Here is a 23,118-nt window from a genome sequence, read left to right as displayed (position 1 = left end):
GAGAAGAGTCGCCACCTAATGATTTTTAAGGTGCGTTAGGACACCCATTTGTAAATAACTCTGTTTGACTAGTCAACGCCACCAAAGATCGGGTAAGGGCTTAAATTACCTCAGAGAGAAGGTGTTAGGCACTCTTGGAGGTCCACAACTGTGTACCCCGGCCGAACTTTAGACTATGTGGATTATGTAATTAAGCTAGGTGATCAAATAAATAGAAGGAAAATTCAGAAATTGTAGAGTCTTATCAAAACATATGAGAATCGGTACAAGTCTTAATAACTACAAAGGTACAAACTGTATTGATCTATGTTGAATGACTAAGTGTAAATAACATGCACATAAAAAAGAGGAGGGGGTCCTAAGTTTTTTAGCCTAAAGGATCACCCCGTGCAATATAAATAATACTTCGCAACTCTCTTAAGGTAGAGGTTACTCGTATTATTCAGCGGGCACAGACTATCATCTACTGCTACCCGATTACTATGTTGAAGTTGTTTACTTAAAGGCATTCTAATTCAATTCTATATCATTCCCTATGCGTGCACTACCCGTCCCATGCCTATGGTCCAGGAGGCTTTGGACCTAGTATTAGGTGATTCTAGACTTTACTTAGGTTTCTCAAAAATGATAAAACTAGGCGACATTCAAAACAAATAGGACTGCATACAATAGCAATAAAAGGTTAACCTCCACACATAAGCACGAAAGAACGCAAACAGATTTCTGGTTAGGTAGTAGACAGAATTAAGACGTATTATAATCATTAAGCCCTATATGCATGATTTCTATATAATTCTGGTATTTTACAGGCAGTGCTGTAATTTCTGGACTGACATATAGGCATATTAGAGCGTTACAAGTCCTATAGACAGGATATCTAATCGTTTGTGTAATAAGGTGGTGAAAACAATCCCATAATTCTATGGACATGTTCTCTAATAGTCGCATGATTAGGCAGTGAAGCCTCTTGAAAACACAGGATTAGTAGCGTCAATAAACACCCTATAGGCAGGATTTCTAACAATTAGACTTGATTTTATAACACTTTATCCCTATAGGCAGGCTATCTAAGTGAGGCAGTAGAAAAGCAGAATGAAGCAGTTGATTAATTTTAAACCTTATAGCCATAGTATCTAGATTAGCAAAAGTATTGCATTGTTGTATCCTATAGGCATATTATCTAAGAACGTTGAATAGTGGACATGGAAATAAGTGTAGCATATTTTGACAAGTTAAGTGAAGTGTGTGCATGATTCCTATCAGTGTGCAACATAAGTTAAACGAAACAAATAAGACATGCTGGATGTAATAGCAAATAGAACACATAGACCCTATATGCATGTTTTCTACCCATTCATGCAAGTATTAGAATTAACTTCCACATCATTCGTTATTACAAGTTATTACAGCCCGAATGAAATAATCAAATATAAATAATTACAGAAAAGACCACTATATACCCAATGATAGGACCAGTACAGATAACCCAGTGTTTTTCTAAGCCTCCGACAACTCCATTAGACTCAAAAACCCAGCTCATAAGACCTGTAGTAAGTTTGAATCCAACAACCAAGCCCAAAAGCAACAGACTATATGTTGAACTAACTAACCCGGGAAGAAAGCCCACACACTAATTTTCTTAAAGCTGTAAAGCTAATTATCACCAAGATGTATAGACAAAATCATGTGACATGTTGGCAGGACACACACAAGACGAGTTCATGCTTGTATTTTTAGGGTACATGATTGATTATCTTGGGATAACAGACTCTTTCGAATGAAGTTGGAAACACTAGCATGGTCAAAACCAGCTTAAGAAAATTTTCAAATAGGGGATCTGATCATGAAAAGCAAAGGGAGCAATAAAGAACAGCCTCAATGTAGTAAGTTCAATATGGAAATTAACTGTATAGGTTCATGGTCGAGCAATTACTTAACAAGATAAAGTTATCACAGTACAAGAGACAATATCAAACTTCAACAGTAAGAGAAGCAATCATCAAATCTAATACTATTTTGCCATATATGGTGAAAGAAGGTCAGCTGTAAGATTTATTCCTAAGGTTTGAACTAGTATTAAGGAGTGCAGGATTCAGCAAAATAGCAGGTCCTCATGAACGACAGAACTAAAAGAGTAACAAGTTAGGCATGGACTAAATTACTTCCTAAGCAAGAGTTTAGTTGACATAACAATCCAGGACAGGGTAGGAAAGCAAGATTGACAACAAACATCATCATAACATAGCAAACTAAATAGGTTTAGTAGAGCCGGAATTCTCAATATGCAAAGACACATTAAGAGCTAGATTGTCCCATAAAGGCTGGATATTGCATTTTACCTTACAGACTATAAGTATTATTAAATAACCCGGGATTGAACTAAGCATGGAACACACAATAAAGCTCACAATTGGTTGGCATCACAGTTAAGAATTGGTCACAGTAGAGTATCAGATACATTAGAACACATGAGTTTGTCTATCGTAAGGATGCAGAACAAAGTAGGGGATAAATTAAGGGAGAGTAGCAGGTAATAAGCATTCAAACACACATATTAAGGTAAACATGCTTAAGAGAGACAACAATCATTCATATTAAACACAGGTAATAGACAAATCAGATTTGGGAATTTTAGGCAAGTTCAAATACTAGAATAAGTTCAGAGTCACAAGACAACTTCAGAGCCTATAAGGCTGCATACAGATATGGAATAGAAACATATTGACTCACATAAATTTCAGTGGCATGAGTGTATAGAATACGAACACAAACAAAAGAGAATGAAATTGCGAAGGCCAAGGAACTTACCAGTTATCAAGTGATAAACAGATAAACAAGAAGAACAATCTCAACAGTACTCCAAATGTCAACAAAGAGGAGTAGAACCCAAAATCTCAGTGCGTCAGAGTTCCCAAGGGTTTCAGATGAACCCTTGGCAGTGCTCACACCAAGAAAAGTTAATTAGTCGAATTCCGGTGGTCCTGGCTTTCAGCCAGCCAAGAGCCAAATTTCATAATAATATAAAGTGAAAGAGTAAAAAAATAATAGTGATTAATGTCTCCTCCTTGGGGAATTTGAGAGAGGGGTTTATATAGTGTTGAATCAGGCGAGTAATCAAGGAAAGAAATCAAGCAAACATAAACCATAAAAAGAAAAATATTGCATGCAATCAGTAGAGTAACTGGTGAAGGAAAGAAATCAAATTCCAAACCCTAATTAGGGTTCCTGGGTCACAAGCCAGCAAGTAAAGGCGAGAATCACCCTTTTCTCTCATGTATATGGACATAATATCGTCCAAATTCTATAGATCAAAGTCGATCTAGTCCGATCTCAGAAGGTCATACTTGCCAAAATCGAGCAAGTACTCAAGTAATTCCACAGACGCATACATAATAGCGAGGTATTACGAATAAGGTAAGTGAATCACAGAATGATTTCATATTTTAGGTCGGAATCGGAGAAGATTAGGGGAGGCGGTTGCTAGGGTTTGTTAGAAGAGAGGGGGAGTTGAGAGTATTTTGGGGCGGCCATTTTGGAGGTAATGGGTTAGGGTTTCAAGGATTTGGGTAATAAAAATAAGGGGGAGGTTGTGGGCCATTGATCTTTGAGATCAACGGCCAGGATTTAGTGAGTGGCAGATCGGGTTAGCGGATGGGTATAGGGTAGTGGGTTGCTGGTTTTAGGTTATGGGTTATTGGGCTGAGGTTTGGGGTACTTGGGCCATTAATTTGGCCCGAATAATTGGCTTAAGATTGGGCTGGATTTTAAATACAAGAAATTAAGGGAAACTAATTTAATAAAATAATTAAATAAAATATAAAAAATACTATTTGTGAAACTTAATACTTTAAAATAATAACTGAAGATTATAAAAATATGAAAAAATTATTTTGACCCTAATTAAAATGACAAATGCAATTAATTGTAGAGTATAGGCTATTATTATAAAATTATGTAAATAGCTCAAAAAATACAAATGTAATTATATAAAATGAAGTAGAATATTATAATACATACAAGTGGGTGTAGATAATAAATTTTGATGATTAATTCATCACAAAATAATTTGAAAGGATAATTAATAAATATTTAAACAATTTAAATGCAAGAAAAAATCATTTTTAAAGCCTTAAGAATTATGAAAAATTACTAAAAGCCCTTATATGACTGTTGTAAATTGATGACGATGCAGAAATGATATTTTAAAAGTATATATAATATTTATAAAATATGGGGACAAAATTGGGTATCAACAATGATGTTGTTTAAGCTTCTTGGGTCAACCAAAACACACTTAATTTTGAAATCTAAAACATTAAGAGAGATTACCAAAGTATCGTTATGTGGAAGAATAAGTTCGTCAGCGTCCTCCTCCGTGAAAGTGATATCATCTTTCGCGACTTCCCGGAGCCTCTTGTTATGAGTCACCGATATCTTTGTTTTCTTTGCTGACGAGAAGGTCACACCATTGACTTCATTTCCTCCAAAGATCATGTTGATAGTCATCCATTGTGACCCTTCTATTGCCTTCGAAGGCTCTGCATTATCCCGGCTTCTGCCATAGTTGTTCTTAGCTCGATCACTTAAGAACTCCCTAAGATTGCCATTCTTTAACAATGTCGCCACCTCTTCACGTAGATGCCGGCAATCCCCAGTTCTATGGTCGTGAGTCCCATGATATTCACACCACAAATTGGGATCCCTCTAGCTAGGATCAGATCGAATTGGCTTCGGGAACCGTGCTTCTTTGATATTCCTCATTGCTGATACCAACTCTATTAAGCTGATGTTGAAGTTGTAATCTGAAAACCCGGGATATGTGAAGTCTCGGGCCCCTGGAACCTCCTTCTCCTATAACAACCTGTTGTTCCGGCCATGATCGGTTCTTCTATCGAGAGAAAACCTACCCGATGACTGAGACCCTTTACTGCTACGACCTCCGGTTCTTTCATACAGTAGAAACAATCTCTAAAGGATCGCCGATCTGCATCAAAGTCACTTTTAAACTGGTTTTTCTCTTGACACGTCCCTTGGTTAATACTCGGGACCCAAGTTGATCGTCTTTTATCCTTATTTTTGACTCATAACATTTATGGACATCTGTCTATGTGGTTGCTTGAAACTCGAGAAGGATTTCCTTCATCTTTTGGGAGACGTCGGAGCTCCGCGGATTTAAACCCTTTGTGAATGCCTCTGCTGCCCACTCATCTGGTATCGCCGGTAGCAGCATCATCTCTGCATGGAATCAGATCACAAATTCTCGCAGCAGTTTGGACTCGCCCTACGTAATCCTGAATATGTATGCCTTTCTAGCTTAAACCTTCCTTCCTCCGGCATGGGCCTTAATGAACGAGTCTACAAGCATATCAAAAGATTCAATTGAATGGTCGGGTAAGAGAGATTACCATGTCAGGGCCCCTTTTGTGAGAGTTTTACCAAACTTCTTCAGCAAGTCCAACTCGATCTCATTTTAAGCCAAATCGTTCCATTTTACAGCCGTGGTGTAGGTTGTGATGTGCTCCTGCGGATCCGAAGTCCCATCGTATTTTGATATGTCCGGCATCTTGAACATATTTGGAATTAACTCTGGTGTTGCGCTCGTCTTAAACGGCAATTGTGTGTATTTCTTTGAATCTGGGCCTTTTGATATTGGCGCTGCGCCCGGAATCTGATCCATCCAAGCGTGAAACTCCTTCGCATTTCGATCCATTCGTTTGTTCATTTCCCTCAATAACCTCATGAGCTCAGTTTTGAAGGGATCATTCCCGTTGTTATTCCCTAATCCGCTATCGGTCCCTACGACTTCGTCGAAACCGACTTCACCCCTTGGGGTATTGTTATCAACCCTCTGAGTCGTTTGCTTTGCAGGAACACTGGGAGGAATTAGGACCCTTCTGTTCGTGTTATTAGAGACGCCTGACTGCTTGCTTTAACTTCGTTATCTCCCGATCCTGCCTTGAAAGGTGTTTCATGATCGCTTTCTACTATTCTCTCAAGATTTTTACCGTTTCCACAACATGTTCCTCCTCCGCATCATCGGGAGTTGGTTCCCGCACATGCCGAGGGTACTATCCTTTACGAACCGGAGTTGTTTTTTCACCTTCATTACGGGTGTCGTTGATTGAGTCATCATGTTGAGGCAAATCTTCGCGTTCCTTAACGTTTTGTGTGATGTTGACATCATTATCTGCCATATCTGGTTCTTACTAAGGAAAGAATCAAAAAAGGTTAGTAATAAACGAATGAATCAAAGCAATTGTGCAGTTGTCTATGCTTTACGGTGGGCGCCAAACTATTTACCCGCAAAACGATACAGTTGAATTTGTTACATGGTTAATAGACAAATGAATTGATTTGATCCAAAAATAATAAATAGATAAGATTAAAATTGAGATTTAACGATTGAAATTGAAGATGATAATGAGCTTAGATACGAACTCCACGTCTCCGAGAGCACAAATGGGAATAATAATAAAATGAAATAAAGATGTTAATTTCATAGCAAAATATTAAAGTATAACCTTTTTTGTATAAAATGGTTCATGTCTTTACAATGGCTTATGAGCAGGGGCGAAGCTACAATAGTAAATGTGGGTTCGGACGAACCTAGTGACTTTTTCTCGAATTCTGTATTTGTATTGAAAAATTTATTAAAAGAATATAAATATACAACGACGAACCCAGTAATAAAAAAGCTTTGGGTTCAGTGGATAGAGTTTTGGGTTCGGAGGCAACCCATACGGACCACGCGGGTTCTATACTGCCCAGAAGCAGTGCAATTTTAACTCATTTTAACTACGCTTCCTTTTCCTTCTTTTGAAAAAACCCACAAACTTATTACTGAGGCGAAAAAGAAAATGACAAAAGCTCCAAAACAACCCCAGTTGTCCTTCACTTCTTTGAAAGAGTTGTTCCCCAATCAAAATCAAAAGAAAAGTGAGGGAAAGAGTTAAGGTTTTAAAGTTTTTGTCATTACTTAAAATCAAAATCAAATGTACCAACTAGTCATATTTTTCTTCAAGGTTCATCCCTGCTATTCCATCTTCTTTTATTTGCTTGCCTTTCTTTTATCTTTTGATTTTTTAAGTAAATGTTACTTGATTTTAAAATTTTTGATTCCAAAGGCTGATTTTTCATTTCGACTTTTTATATTTGTATTTGTATGCATCCCCTAAAATCTTAGACCCCTCTCTTAATTTTTCTCAGCTTTGCCACGTGAATATGATTTGTGTATTAATTGGAGGGTGGATCATATATTTTGTTCTTTTCCATTACTTATAAATTTTTATAATATTTATATGGCTTCAAAAATTTTATTGACAAACAATAAGCGATTTAAATTCTTCACCTCTTTTATTTATATTTATTTTATTGTGCAAAATCAAATTAAAGTGAGATATTCAATTTGTAATGGTTGACTACAAAATAACTTTTTAAAAATAAAATAAAATTATATTTTATAGCAATATTTGCTTAGGCTAGAAAAGGATGTGGACATTAAGCCGGTGAGGGAACTTTGCATCATCTGATAATCTTTTTCATATATTAGCAAAAAGAAAAAAGGAAAGTACAAAAACTTTTCTATGCATCTAGTATTCATTATTCAGTAAACTTTTAGAACAATTATTCACGAGATATGGAGACTTGTTAATTTGCTTAAATTTGATATTTTCTTTGGCTACTGCAATGGTAGAAAGAACTTTTAATTTTATAAAGTTTTGCATTGATGATAACTTTTTGAATGATTGTTTATTTTTTATACAAAGAAGAAAATGTTGAAACTTAAAGACCTACCTAATGATGCATCACTTTTTATTTTTCAAAACATGACGAGCCGTCAAGTGCAATTATAACGATAATGTTTATAGTCATATATTGTGTTAAGTGGCCGTTACTTTTTAAATATATATTAAATATTAGTACTCGTTTCTTAGTGTTATAATTGTGTATATTAGCTTGAGGTCGCGGTCATGTCTTAAAATTCTGAACTCATACACTTAAAATCTTGACTCCACCTCTGCTAATGAGCCTGCTATTTATAGCTCTACCTAGGGAAATAAGATTCTAGGATCAAACCCCTCTTAAATGGTAATAAAAGAGTCATTGATTTGCATGTAACGGTTGACCTTCAATGCAAATATTCTCTGCAACGATCGTTTATTTATTATTAATGAATATTCTCCCATTGAATGTTATCCGATGATAGACCTTTAGACTTCTACCACCGATTGCACTCCCTTCGAGATTTATCCTGTATCGATTACATTCGTTGTATCATGTATTGGTTGTTTTCTGACTTGCCCTTTGTCTATCTTTGATTCCACGTGTTATGTTATCATTCGACCATCAGTTGTAAACCAATTTTACCCCATACAAAAGTACTACTAGTAAAGACAATACAAGAATAAAACAGAAAGTTGAAAAAAACAATTAGCAGTTTCAAATTAATTTGTGAAATTGATTTAAACTTTTTATTTCTTTTTGTAAAGGACTAAGAGTGGCTAAGATTTATGACAAAAATAAAGTTTGAGAAGCGAGTAATTTTTAATTATAGCTCTTCTGTTGTCAGTCTTCGGCATTAATGTTAAGATAGGCATCATAACCCTCGAAGTTCTTTTTTAGTTTTTTTGGGTCTATCCTCGAAGATTTATTCAGTCGAAAAAGAAAAGTAATACTAGTAAAGACAATAATGTAAGTTTTCAGACAAAAAGCATAAAACATAAAGTTGAAAATAAAAAATACTTAGCGTCGACAGCAGGATTCGAACCTGCGCAGGCAAAGCCCAACAGATTTCGAGTCTGTCTCCTTAACCACTCGGACATATCGACGCTTTCTTTATTTTTTTCCTCATCATCACTATATTATTGTATTCTTAACAATGGGTAAGTCGCCTAAAAAATATCATCAGCCGCCTTTATTATTCAGAGGATACCAAATATCGGGTGAGAAACCAAAAGGAAAAAATAATTCAATCATTCTTTTACTTTCATGAGAACAAAGAATTTGCTAGTGTAACTTTTTTTTGGGGGGGGGGGGGAGGGGGAGTAACTCAGGAATTCTCTATTTATTCAAATCATGTGTTCACACCTTTTTTGTGAAATAATTAAGAGAAATGGAATAATAGTGAAATGATTGTCTCTAAATCGAGAATTGATTTCCTCGGAGAAACAGTATTAGCAACTGAAACTCCGCGAACAATAATAGCAACCAGAGGCGGATCTAGGATTTTAGTTCTATGGGTTCAGCATTTAAATTTACGGATTCATATCTATTATTTATTGTAATTTTAGTGAATTTTTATACATAAATTTATGTTCCGCGTCAAAAGTACTGGGTTCAGTTGAATCCTATAGTTGTATGGTCCCGGTTAGAAACCAGCTTAATTTGAATCTTTAATGAATAGTTTTCTTACAAAATAACTTTTACTGAAAAAGGTTTTATTTGTGAAAGTCATAATCATCTAAATCTGAAATCTTCTGTGAAGGTCCGATGTTTTCGGGAAAAATCGACTGAAATATAATAATAAGATAATAGGCTTGCTTTTTCATTTTTTTTTATTGAAACTAGTAGGCTTGTCTCCTTATACCTGGTGTATCCTAATTCACCCTTGTTTTAAAAAAAACAAAATTATTCCATGAAAAAAAGATAGCCAGTAGGCCCATTTAAAAATATACTATAAATAATTGAATGCATACTAAAATTGTTAAAGAAAACAATAAAAGAAATTCGCTTTATGATTTTGCTACTCCACATTTAGTCCTGGGCTGCAGTTGGATTTTTATAAATGCATTCCACTACACAGAAGAAGAATCGAAAAGATAAATACTCCATGCATTCCATCTTATATGTAAAAAAAAAATGGACTAGACACAGTTTTAATGATTTATAAATTATATTAGTTATTACTAGAAGAAGATATTAAAGTAATGGTTTAAAAATTAGCTTGATAAAGAAAAATCAGATCAAAGATTGAAAGTTGAAGAACATTGAATTTGAAATTTGGTATCTGTGAAAGAATTGTATAAAAATGAGATAATGTCAAACAATTTGAGATGTTAGCGGAGAACTAGCACTTTAAAATATGCACAAGTCTTACTGAAATGCAGCCAGTTCAAGAACAAAACTCCTTTGCAGCATCAACTTGGATTACAAAAACTTCGGTTGATAGAATTGACTGGGAACTTGAAACTCACCTATCAGTTGTAAATAATTTCCAACATGGCCACAATTTTTCTGCTTACACCGCTATGCAACTGTACAAATTAATATCTACTGATATAGCAGCAGAACAGGAAAAGGGAAGAGGAGGGTCGGGGGAGGCAGGAAGGGGCAGAGAACTGGTTTCCTTCGTCTCTCTAGATGCTATAGCGTGTAGTTAACTGATAGCATTCCGGTGGTTGGTCCGATAAATATTTGCAGCAGATTCCCTGCACTAGAAAAAAAAACGGGAATAACACCATCATGAAAAGTCAAGGGAAGTCTTTCTCCAAATTTCAGAGTCAAATAAGAATGCAGCAATGAATTTAGATGCTATTGTTCTCCTGATCGCTTATATATTTATCCTCTACGGCACCATTCAAGATGAGGTCACTCTCCCAATACCTTCTGCCTTGATGTTACCAAAGATCATTGTATAAAATTTGATGGTGCACAATCCAGAAGGCTTTCTATTTCTTGTGTATATGAACAGTTGAGGTCTTAGCAAGCATATTTCTCTTTGTATGATATTAGTTTTTCTCCACGAAGAGTTCATACAATATTTTTGTTCTAAGAATAGCAGTTTTAGTGTGAGCTCCAAACACTTTTAGAGTTAAAAGACATTCAATCTTTCAGTCATTTGGGTAGCATATACAAAAACATTGCACGTGGCGACTAGGAAACTGATCCCTGAATCTCAAAATGCATTTGTAGAGGGGAGGCAAATTGTGGATGCGCATAGTGGCCAACAAATGTTTGGATGCAAGGAAAAAGCAAAGGGTAAAAGGTGTCGTTTGCTAACTAGACCTGGAGAAAGCATATGACCGTGCTAACTGGGCCTCTTTGCTAGATTTGATGAGAACTATGGGATTTCGAATAAATGGAATCAATATTAGGAAGCATGCAACTTGACGAGACAGCCAGGTAGTTGATCCTAATCAATGGCACCCCAATAGACTACTTCCAGCCACAAAAAAGGTTGAAGCAAGGGACCCCTGGTCCCCTTTCCTCTTTGTGTTACTTGTGCAAGTCCTCAGTAAAATGATTAGCAGGCAGTAAAAAAGGAAATTGATCAAGGAAATTTCACTGGTAGGGAAACACAAAACATGATTGGTATTCCACATCCTATATGCAGGCGATATCCTGGTACTCTGGTTCAGAGGAATCACAACCAAGATACTTGAGAGGGAACATATTGAAAGCTGTTTCTGGGTTACATGTCAATTTGGGAAAAAGTGAACTCTTTTCTGTTAGAAATGGGAACATGAAGTCATTAGCAGCTATATAGGGACGTAAAATGGAAATTTTCCTTCTATGTACTTGGGCCTTCGCGCCGGAGCTAAACATGGTCACATAGACATGCTGATCTGTGACAGAATGTGGTGGAAAACGTGAAAACAGGCTTGCTTTATGGGAAAGGCGATATCTTTCTTTGGGGAATAGAATCACCCTAAAAAATAGTTTAGTGGATGGGATTCCATGTCATAACATTCAACACCTCAAAAGGAAGTGAAACAACTGGAATATACTTGGTAAGGTGGAGCTGGGTTACACACCCTTAAAAGTGGGGAGGTCTGGGAATTAGAGAGTTCAGGATGCAATGTGGAAGAAAGTTATCATCACAAAAGTATGGTTTGGATGGGCCATGGTGCACTAAACAAACAGCTCGGGCATATGGTGTATCTCTCTCGAAGAGAATTAACAGCCGCTTGGGTGAATTTCAAAAATTAACACAGATTGTAGTACGTGATGGACAAAACCAGAACGTGGATTGACCCATGGTTTGATCAAATCCCTTAAGAGAGGCCTTCCCTGAGTTTTGGGCATAGTTGTAACCAAGAGGCACTATTGCAGAATACTGGAATAGTGAAAGATTCAATTTAGGGCTTAGGAGGAACTTTTTGACTGTGAAATAGAAAACTTAGCACAATTACTATTCATACTAGCAGGCATACAAACTCAGCCAGATAAACCAGATTCTCTAGTCTGGAAAGGAGACAAGAATGGCAATTCACTGTAAAACTATGCTACCAATTGCTGAAGTTTCCAGCTGATGCACAAGAGAATTGGCCCTTGAAAGCAATCTGGAGAACAAAAGCTTCCCTAGAGCAGCTTGTTGCGGCTGGTTGGTTGTATATGAAGCATGCTTGATGGAGGAAAATTTATCAAAAAATGAGGATTTAAAGTGTACAGTAAACTTTTTCTATGTGAAGACTACACTGAGTTCTCTGCTAAACCCTGTCCTTAAATGTTTTTGTGGTGCAATGGCCATATCTGTCAATACTAAAGGAGGCAAGTACTCGAATGGACAGAAATTGAAGAAGCGACTCACAAACTTTTGGAAGACTTTCCCATTGTACAATTCTTGGTCTTTGAGGAAGGTAAGTGATAGCATCCCTGAAATCTTAACTCCAATGGAGACAAAGGAATTTCAAGACAAGCTTATTAGGCTTCAATTAGCAGTTAAAAAGTATATTATGGTGGAAGAAGAGCTCGAGCCCAAGGAAGATCTTTTGGCCAAGTCTTACAACTAATTGATGGCCCAAATTGACGTCCAAGAGGAGGTGGGTTGGGGACCAAGTCAACCCAAAAATGGAGCAAGTCAAGCGGTCCAAACTAGTGTTTTAACTTAGTTTCTACAAATTGCCTTCAGACTTATTCCATTCTATGTTGACCCCGCCTTTAAGGCTTGTTGAATAGCAATGTGTTGCAGCCATCTATGCACCTATGTAATATCATAGGGTTGGTAGCAACCCTCTTATATGTTCCTATGTAAAGGGGTGCTTTCTTCATGATTGTAACTTCACTTTTGATGAATATTATTACTTGAGAGTTCTTTTGAACATTTGATGCTTCTTGTTTTGAGATTTATGTTTCAACCTAACTAGTTTGTAGATCAAGGTAGTAAGATAACTTCTTCTTTGATACCTTTTAGTTTCTTCTTGGTATTCTTAGTGATTAGTGCTTGTTACTAATTGTTGTCTAACATTACTCACGAAGCGGTCAAGATCCAAATATGAGTTTTTGATTTGTTTCTCAAGATTCGAATCAAGTTTTTGATTTGCATTTAATTTTAATTTATCGTCCAACTACCGAAAGATCATGTGACACAGCCCCACCTGGCACCCCAAATGCAACTCACCTCATCCGGTGGCGAAGCCACCGGATGAGGTGAGTCAATTGACACCCCTTCGTCGAAAAGTCACACTGTGTAGCTAGGCCAAATTTATCTTTTTACGTGTATAGACTATATATTGAATCTCCTTAGTTTCTTCGAGTGTATACTTCTTTATATCTTGACACCTCTTAGTAAAATTACTGGCCCCGCCACTGGTCCTCATCCTCCCCCCACCCCTCTCCCATTCCCGTCCCTCCCCCATTCCTCTTATCGTGCCCACATATTGTTCCTCCATCGCCATCCCAGATCCTCTCGAGTGGTGCTAGGTACTGCCTTTCCCCTCATTGCCATCCCTACTCTTGGTGGGTGGAAGATCTTAGGGTAATTTGGTAGCAAAGAAGCAGCAATTTGGATCCAAGCTGCTTCGTAGGATAAGTTAGGTAGCAAATAAGCAAGGGTTTGATATAAGCTATTTTATGTTGCTAAAATTCTTGTTGTGTATACCATATTAGAGGAAAGAAAAAAAAAACTCAGAATTACGGAGAATGTAAATTGATATTAGTAGAGTGGTATAGAGAAAGTCAATAACTTTAGTTTCTGTTTAGATCTTGAACACCCTTGCACCACAATTCAACAGAGGAAACACAAGTTAAATAGTTTGATCTTCCCATTAAGGGCTCCGAAGTAATCATGAAGCTTGAATTTCCGGAACCCTTGTTTTTAGAACCAAATATATCGACTCCCAAAGACATTGTTAGACCAAATAATTAAGAGGTCACAGAAACAGTCAAGAAGCAGCAGAAAAAGGACATTGTAGCCGCTGGAAACTAGAAACAGTCGTCGGAACTTGCAACAAGTCGCCAAAAAAGAAAAGGTTATCGGAATTAGGTGTAACCTGGATGGTTAGGGTGGGAATTGCCTTGTGAACAAGCTTTCCTGAAGAAGGTTGGCCAAAAAATGGCCGGAAAAGGTCCCACGCGCCGGTGCGGGGACCAGATCTCGCCGGGAAAAAACTTACTTTGATTGGCGCGTGACACCTCTGATGCCGGAGATTTTTTTGGGGTTTGGTCGCCGGGAGTTGGGGGACCTTGTGGTGATGTTGGTTTTCGAACAATACAGACAGAAATTGATTTGACGTAAATTTGCCCTAGAAAGTCGCCGGAAATTGATGCACGACGACTGTCTGAGCTTTGATACCATGTGAGAAATAATACACGGGAAAACTATATTATTGATGTACATTAACTATAATACAAGTACCCCTATTTATAACAATACATAATATATACGCTACTCCTATTGTATGTAGGACTACACTTAACCAAAAAAAGGTTAGTGATGGAGATGAAAATGCCAAAGCACTTTGGGAAAAGATAGATGCTCAATTGCATAGTATCTTGTGGCGATCTATTGATCTCAAGCTGATGCCCTTGTTTTGTTCACTCCAGACGTGTCATTTAGTTTGGGAAAAGGCTCACACTTTATATACTAATGACATATCTCATTTCTATGATGTGATAGCGCGAATGACAAACTTGACAAATAGGAATTGGTTATGTCTACTTACGTGGAACAAGTACATGCAATCATGGAGGAATTTGAGAAGTTGATAACAGTTTCTGCTAGTATTGAAAAGCAACAAGAGTAACGACAGAATATGTTTTTAGCTCTTACACTAGCTGGACTTCCTAATGGCCTTCATTCAGTACGTGACCAGATTTTGGCTAGTCCGACTGTCCCTACAGTTAATGAATTATTCTCTCAATTATTTCGCCTTGTTGCAGCACCAAATGATCTCATCACAGACACTTGACTCCTCTGTTCTCGCATCCCGGACAGTGAAAAACCGGGCATCTCAAACTATGGAGAATAGACGAGGAGGAGGTCGTTTTGGAAAATCTCAACCCAAATGTTCTTATTGTAATAAACTTGGACACAGTTATACAGTGTGTTATTCTTTACATAGTCGACCACCCAAAAATGCTTATGTTGCTCGGACCGAGACTACAGCTAACCAGGGATTTTCTGTATCTGAAAGGGAATATAATGAGTTCCTTCAGTATCGAGCAAGTAAGCAGACATCTCCACAAGTAGCCTCGGTTGCTCAGACTGATACTTCTGTTATTGGTAATTCTTTTGCTTGTGTTTCTAAGTCTAGTACTCTTGGACCGTGGGTCATGGACTCAGGCGCTTCTGATCATATACCTAGTAATAAATCACTTTTGTCGGATATTATATATTCACAGTCTCTTTCCACTGTTACTTTAGCCAATAGATTCCAAACTAAAGCAAAAGGAGTTGGACAAGCTAATCTCATATCTTCTGTCACTCTAAATTCAATCTTTATGTCCCTGGCTGTCCTTTTAGTCTTGCATTTGTTAGTTGTTTGACTCGTGCCCTCCATTGTGGTATATATTTTATTGATGATTCTTTTATTATGCGGGACCACAGTGCGGGACAAATGATTGGCACAGGGCGTGAATTACAAGGCCTTTACTACCTTAACTCACTCAATCCCTCCTGAGCATGTCCTGTTACAGATCCTCCAAACCTAATTCGCAGACGTTTAGGACATCCGAATTTTTCCAAGCTTCAGAAGATGGTGCCTAATTTGCCTACATTAGATTGTTGAGTCGTGTCAGCTTGGGAACATACCTGAGCCACCTTTCCGCGTAGTGTTGAGAGTCATGCAAAATATGTTTTCTCTTTAGTTCATTCTGATATACGGGGTCCTAGTAGAGTCAGCTCAATCTTGGAATTTCGTTATTTTGTTAGTTTCTTTAATGATTATTCAAGATGTACTTGGCTTTTCTTAATGAAAGATCGTTCTGAGTTGTTTTCTATATTCCAGAGTTGTGTTGAAATCAAAAATCAATTTGGTGTTTCTATTCGCACTTTTCGCAGTGATAATGCCTTAGAATATTTATCCTCTCAGTTTCAGCAGCTTATAACTTCTCAAGGAATTATTCATCAGACATCTCCTTATTACCTCTCAGCATAATGGGTCTGCAGAGAAAGAATAGGCATCTCATTAAGACTGGTTGCACACTTCTTATTGAGTCTCATGTTCCGTTGCATTTTTCGGCGATACAGTTCTCACAACTTGTTATTTGATTAATCGGATGCCTTCATCTCCCATCCAAACTCAGATTCAGCATTCAGTATTATTTCCCCAATCACCCTTTATACTCTCTTCCCTCTCCTATTTTCGGGAGCACATGTTTCATTCATAACTTAGCCCCTGGGAAAGATAAGTTAGTTACTTGTACTTTCAAGTGTGTTTTCCTTGGTTATTCTCGTGTTCAAAAGGAATATCGTTGTACTCACTTGATCTTCGCAGGTACCTTATGTCAGTTGTCGTCACATTTTTTGAGTCTAGACCTTGCTTTACCTCTTCCGACCACCTTGATATATCTGAGGTCTTACCTATACCGACCTTTGAGGAGTTTACTATAGCTCCTCCAACATCCTCACCCACAGAAGTCTTACCCATACCAACCATTGAGGAGTTTTATACTTTTATATCTTTTTTGTCCTCTATTTTCATCCCTAAGTCTACAGGTGAAGCTCTGTCTCATCCAGGATGGCGACATACTATGATTGACGAGATGTCTGCTTACATACGAGTGTTACTGGGGAGCTTGTTCTTCTTCCAAGTAAATCTATTGTTAGTTGTCGTTGGGTTTATGCAGTCAAAGTTGGTCTGGATGGCCAGGTTGATCGACATAAGGCTCGTCTTGTTGCCAAAGGATATACTCAGATATTTGGGCTCGATTACAATGATACTTTCTCTCCTATGACTAAAATAGCACCAGTCCGTCTTTATCTATCCATGGCTGATGTTCGGTATTGGCCTCTCTATCAGTTGAACATTAAGAATGTTTTTCTTCACGGTGACCTTGATGATGAAGTTTACATAGAGCAACCACCTGATTTTGAGCATTGTTGCTCACGGGGAGTCTCGTGGCCTTGTCTGTCGCTTGCACCGATTACTTCATCGTCTAAAGCAGTCTCCTTGAGCCTGGTTGGGTAAGTTCAACACAGTTATCCAGGAGATTGGCATGACTCATAGTGAAGCTGATCACTCTGTGTTTTATCGGCATTCTGCTTCAAATGTCAATGGTATTACTAAATTGAAGCAATACCTCTTTCAATACTTTCAAACTCATGATCTGGGCAGATTAAAGTATTTTTTAGGTATTGAGGTTGTTCAGTCTAGCTCAAGTATTGTGATCTCACAATGGAAGTATACCTTAGACATTCTTGAGGAGACAGGAATGACAGGCTGTAGACCTGTTGACACTGAGATGGATCTGAATTCTAAACTTATGCCAGGACAGAGGGAGTCGCTTAGCGATCCTGCAAGATATAGGCGGTTGGTTGGTAAATTAAATTACCTCACAGTGACAAGACCTGTTGTAAGTCAGTTAATGAACTCTCCATGTGATAGTCATTAGGATGAAATTGTCCACATTTTTTGGTCTGTAAAATCAGCTCCGGGCATAGGGTTATTGTTTGAGGATCGAGGCCATGAGTAGATCGTTAGATACTCAGATACTGATTGGGAATGATCATCTTTTGATAGACGTTCTACGTACGGATATTGTGTTTTAGTAAAGACGCAATTTGGTGCCTTGGAAGAGTAAGAAACGGAATGTGGTTGCTCGGTCTAGTACAAAAGCAGAATATCGAGCAATGGCTATGGCAACATGTGAGCTAGTTTGGATCAAACAATTGCTCAAGGAGTTGAAATTTGGTGAAATTAGCAGGATGGAACTTGTGTGCGATAATTAGAGTCGTCAAAATGGGCTTGGCCTGTGAGGCCAGCCCAACCCAGCCTGCTACTTGGGTAGGGTTGAGCTAGGATTTTTTGAGTCCATCTAAAACTAAGGCTTATAAGCCTGACCCAAGTCAGCCCGCTGGCCCTTGAGGCTTGACTGAGGCTGGGCCTGGGACGGCCCGTGGGCCAAAAATTAATTAAATTCAAATTAATTAACTATTAAATATTTAACATTTAAAAAAGTAAAAACTAAAAAAACTATTAAATGCAATCCCCATTCCCCAACCCTAGATTGCTTATTTACCCTTCCATATCAACTATAATTTAGATTTTTGACATGCATGTAATATGACAAAACTAGTTTTTCTTTCGCTTAATTAATAACGAACTCGAAAAGTTTTAGGTGGCCAATAATAATCTTGTTTCAAAAGAAAATATTACTTTAAGTGGCCAATGATCAGTTTGGATTACTTTAATATCTTACTAATATTTAAACTGCTCTTCAGTATAGAAAAATATCAATTTTAAATACACAAAAAACAAAAATTGACCACTAGCAAATTTCAGGAATTTTAAAAAATTTAAGGACTGTAATGATGAAATCAGCAAATGATGTTAATCCTAAGTTAAAAAACCTCAGCATATAAACTTAATGAAGCAATCCCTGAATTTGAGGAAAATGAAAGAAAAGCATTAAGAAAATATTCATGTAACTTCAAAAAAGAAGAGCTAGAGATATAGAGAATTTGCATTTCAATTACGAGATTCCTCGTCACATATCAAGCTTTTTGTACGCATATCAAGCAAACAGATGTTGTTTACATGATTAATCGACTATGCCACAAAAAATTATTTAAGGATTTAAAGAAATTCTTTTTTCTAAAAAAACATTGAAGGGCTGGGTTGGGCTGGTCATTTTAAGGCCCATTCATGTGGCGGGCCGAGCCGTCCTAGCCCACCAAATTTAAAAGCCCATGAGGCTTGGGCTGGCCCGTTTTGACAGCTCTAGCGATAATGCTACCCTTCATATTGCATAAAATCTGATGTTCCATGAGAGAACTAAACACATTGAGATTGACTGTCACTTCATCAGAGAAAAGATACTCTTAGGAGATATTACTACAAAGTTTGTGAAGTCGAATGATCAGCTTGCAAATATTTTCACCAAGTCTCTCACTGATCCTCATATTAGTTACATATGTAAGAAGCTCGGTACGTGTGATTTGTATACACCGGTTTGAGGGGGAGTGTTAGATAATTAGTTGTTATGTAAATAAGCATAGTCCTACATAGAATAGGAATAGCGTAGGTATTGTATATTTTTATAAAATAGGGGTTCTTGTATTATAGTTAATGTACATCAATAATATCGGAAACAGCTCGGACAAGAGTGGGTTGCTCTAGTGGTGAGCACCATCCACTTCCAACCAAGAGGTTGTGAGTTCGAGTCACCCCAAGAGCAAGGTGGGGAGTTCTTGGAGGGAGGGCGCCGAGGGTCTATCGGAAACAGCCTCTCTACCCCAGGGTAGGGGTAAGGTCTGCGTACACACTACCCTCCCCAAACCCCACTAGTGGGATTATACTGGGTTGTTGTTGTTGTTGTTGTACATCAATAATATAGTTTTCCAGTGTATTATTTCTCATAGTTTTCATAATTGGAAATTGTGACTTAGGTTGGAGACTCCTCAGCATGTGATTTCCCAAAATACTTAATAATGATGATGATGATGTCGTCATAAACATATGGAAATCGCTGAAATTATAGCAGCAAATTGAAAACCGACAGTGGAGAAGGAGGAAATGGAAGAAGGGGGTTATTTCTTCTAGCATGACAAGCGGACAACTCATACGGTAGAAGTTACAACAGATAAATGAATAAACTTAAAACTGGAAACAAAGAAAACTGTAAAAGAGCTAGTAAGGAGCTTCATGGGGAATATATAGACATAATTCACGCACCTTGTTAATGCTCAAGAATCTCTCTGTATGTCAAAATTGTAATCCAATTGAAGTAATGGTGCTTGAGTAATTCTTCACAAGCCACTCATGAGGATATGGGTACAACGTGTCTGTGTTGAATTGCCAAACCGTGATTCTCGAACAGTGCATTGGTAAGCATTCCATTTGGCTTTCATCTTCTACCACTTGTTCGATAAATGTGCTCACCTGCAAATAAAATCATTAGGGTTGACATATTCGCACACGGTAACACAGATAACAGCTGTAATATCCCTTTCTCCCAAGGGTGATTGGGTACAGTGCTCCAACTTCAAATACATTTTCACTAGCCATGCTCTTGAAGAAGTATCCACTAACAGAATATCTATTTTTATTAACAATCATCAAAGATCCAGGAACACAAAACTCACTTGGGAACCAGCTATGGCTGTATCAGACTGCCTTATAGGTTCTAGCGTTGGTCGGTGCCACCTCTTAGGATCCCAAAGTATCGTACTATTGAACGCAAATCCCGATATTTCTGCATAGAATCTCTGAAATCTTTTTGCTCTACCTTCAGTGTGCCAACCTATAACCTGAGAGGCGTTACAGATTGGACCCTGCAAGATAACGTTCCTATTATTTTCAGCTAGTCTTGCCACAATCCATGTCCCGAACCGGCTGCATACAACAATTTTTTATCAAAAAAGTTGATAAATAGGATTACAGACTCAGCGGATTACCTAGAAGGGCGTGATTCATCGCGTTTAAAACAAATGCTTATAATGAGAAAAGATATAGTGAGAGGCACCCAAGATCAGAGTGATCAAGATGCAAATGACAGTTGACCTGTTAAGGATTTAAACATGAATTTCCCAATATAACTATAAACAAAATAATAACAGCTTATGCGAGATTATCGAAATGAGAACAAGCAATTATGAACCAAATTGAGCATAGGTAATGTTCCCTAAGGATATATCCTACTGGAAACTTTCTTCCACTTGGCTTTATGTCACAAAAGTAAAATAAGGTCGCTAACACGCAAAAAGTAAGAAAATTTAACAAATAGAGTACCTGATCTGTCTCATCTGCTCGAATAAATCAGCAGAGTATATGTTGTACTCATCAGCAAAATAGACAATACCATCTAGATGGTGTGTTTCAATGTGAGAGAGTGCAACATTCCTTAGGTGCACATTTTTTTCTTTCACATCAGTTATGTTCTTGCTGCACACAAGATGCCTGTACATAACTCCAGTTCTTCTCAATATATCAGCAGTTTCAACAGACTGAGAATTCATCTCAACAACTATCCACAGCAAAGGAGAAGGCACCAACTTTAATCCATAGGCTAGACGATTCAGATAGTATGCTTGAAATGGCCGAGTTTCTGTAGGTGTCACAATAATCAAAAGGTTACGGGACAACATAAACTCTTGTTCAAGTGACTGGTTAAAGGAGGTATTGTTGGAAATTTCTTTTTTCAGTTCAACATGTAATAAGTTAGGCTCTGATGTCGAATTATCCACGATAGGCAAGTCCTCAGTGGTTGAAGTCACATTTCTAGATACGTCATATGAGCGAGCATTTTCTTCGACCTCAAAGGAGAAAGCTTGATGTTTAGATATAAAATTTGTTGACAAATTTAGTGAAACAAATGGAGTGAGGCCAATAAATACTCCAAGCACGAAGCAGAAAAAGAATTGAAGAAGAGCTCTCCTCCAAATGAGCCCCTTCAACTTTGACCTTTCCAGGGGCCTAGAAGATCTTCGCGACAAAAAACCAAGTACAAATGTTTGAACCTTGTACAATGCATAATCCAATGAACCAAGAGAAGACAGCAACGTACCAGTTGGTGTATAGCTATGAGTACATGATGATGACTTGGACAAAGGAGAGGCAACAAGACATGCTTCTCCATTCATAGTACTACCAGGACGAGGCACTGGGGACAATGTTCTTCTAATAGAAGCCATAATAGTAATCAGACAACCTTAAATTGTTTCAAAGAGACTCTTGCCAGAAGTAACCAATATGATGTCCACTGAATTTGACACACGAAACTAATACCTTAGGCCTTATCCAACTCTATCAATATAATGAAAATTTCTGAAACTATATTAGCTTAAAAAGAGGGAAAGCTTATAAAGACCAGAATAGATAATAACTCCATCTTAGTACATCAAGTACACTGAAAATATCCTCAATAATGACAAATTCAGCACAAGCTCAATCAACCTCGAAGCAAAGTTCAACCAACTATTTGACTCTTTTAGCAGCACAAGAGTCAATCACAATACACTGTCAATTGCTCAACATTCAAAACTTTTCTTACACTGTCAATTGCTCAACATTCAAAACTTTTCTAAGTATTGATCTATACTCAAACAATGAAAAGCCATGTCTATCAAGAATCAAAACATTGTAACAGAAGAGCACAATACCATCAACCGAATCTTGAATGAAGTCAACAAAAGGCCAATACCCATAAAAGAAAAAGTCAATTCTGACCTCAAGAAAACGCCAGATTTGAACTTGAAATGAGCAAATCTTGAGTTCAACTGCAAACGGTTACTTCATTTTCTTCCAATAAGAAAAGGGTCATCGATCTTTTTTCGGTATTCAACTCAATAGGAGCACAACGAACAAGAAAAAGGAACAACCTCTTTTTGAGACAATTTAGTTAAGGGCAATGACGAAAAGAGAAACTTCAAAAACCTTTGTTGGGGCAATTAGTCAAACACAAAATGAGCTGAAAGTGTTCAATGTTTTGAATCTTGAGCGAAAGAGTGACTGCCGTGGACACAGTAAAAATAAAAAACAGAGCAATGGCATTTACGAGCACTCTTTTATCTTTTCTTTTTCTTTTTCTTTTTCTTTTTCTTTTTCCTTTTCAATTACATTACTTTATAATATGACTTTTTATGTTGAAACATCTCACAAATTTTTCAATCATTGCATGAGCGGTATTACTGTTTCAAAAAAAATTATTTTGATATAATATTTTTATAAGACAAAATTAACAAGTTACTACTTTAATAATGTTCTAGCACTGCTCAAGAATTGTATAGTTAATTAATTA

General features: G+C 37.3%; 1 protein-coding gene and 1 non-coding gene across 3 annotated transcripts; both read right to left on the bottom strand.

Annotated features, from left to right (window-relative positions):
- Window positions 1–8,746: 8,746 nt before the first annotated feature.
- On the bottom strand, window positions 8,747–8,828 carry TRNAS-CGA (transfer RNA serine (anticodon CGA)). Its single transcript has one exon. It is a non-coding gene; the product is annotated as a tRNA-Ser (tRNA).
- A 1,282-nt stretch (window positions 8,829–10,110) lies between these two features.
- On the bottom strand, window positions 10,111–22,852 carry LOC104093861 (probable beta-1,4-xylosyltransferase IRX9H). 2 transcript variants are annotated; one of them, XM_009599695.4, is made up of 4 exons: window positions 21,111–22,852; window positions 20,465–20,714; window positions 20,055–20,261; window positions 10,111–10,432 (listed from the first exon to the last, which is right to left on the bottom strand). In XM_009599695.4, the coding sequence occupies exons 1-3, from the start codon at window positions 22,010–22,012 to the stop codon at window positions 20,085–20,087; spliced, it is 1,329 nt and encodes a 442-aa protein (XP_009597990.1). In that variant the 5' UTR covers window positions 22,013–22,852; the 3' UTR covers window positions 10,111–10,432; window positions 20,055–20,084. The 2 variants fall into 2 exon arrangements, with proteins under 2 accessions (XP_009597990.1, XP_009597989.1); XM_009599694.4 differs by having other exon boundaries at window positions 10,111–10,427.
- Window positions 22,853–23,118: the final 266 nt, after the last annotated feature.

This window comes from Nicotiana tomentosiformis, chromosome 8 (genome assembly GCF_000390325.3).
Source record: "Nicotiana tomentosiformis chromosome 8, ASM39032v3, whole genome shotgun sequence".
NCBI classification, from domain to species: domain Eukaryota; kingdom Viridiplantae; phylum Streptophyta; class Magnoliopsida; order Solanales; family Solanaceae; genus Nicotiana; species Nicotiana tomentosiformis.
The sequence above is the reverse complement of the archived record's forward strand: the minus strand, read 5'-3'. Positions and strand labels throughout refer to the sequence as shown.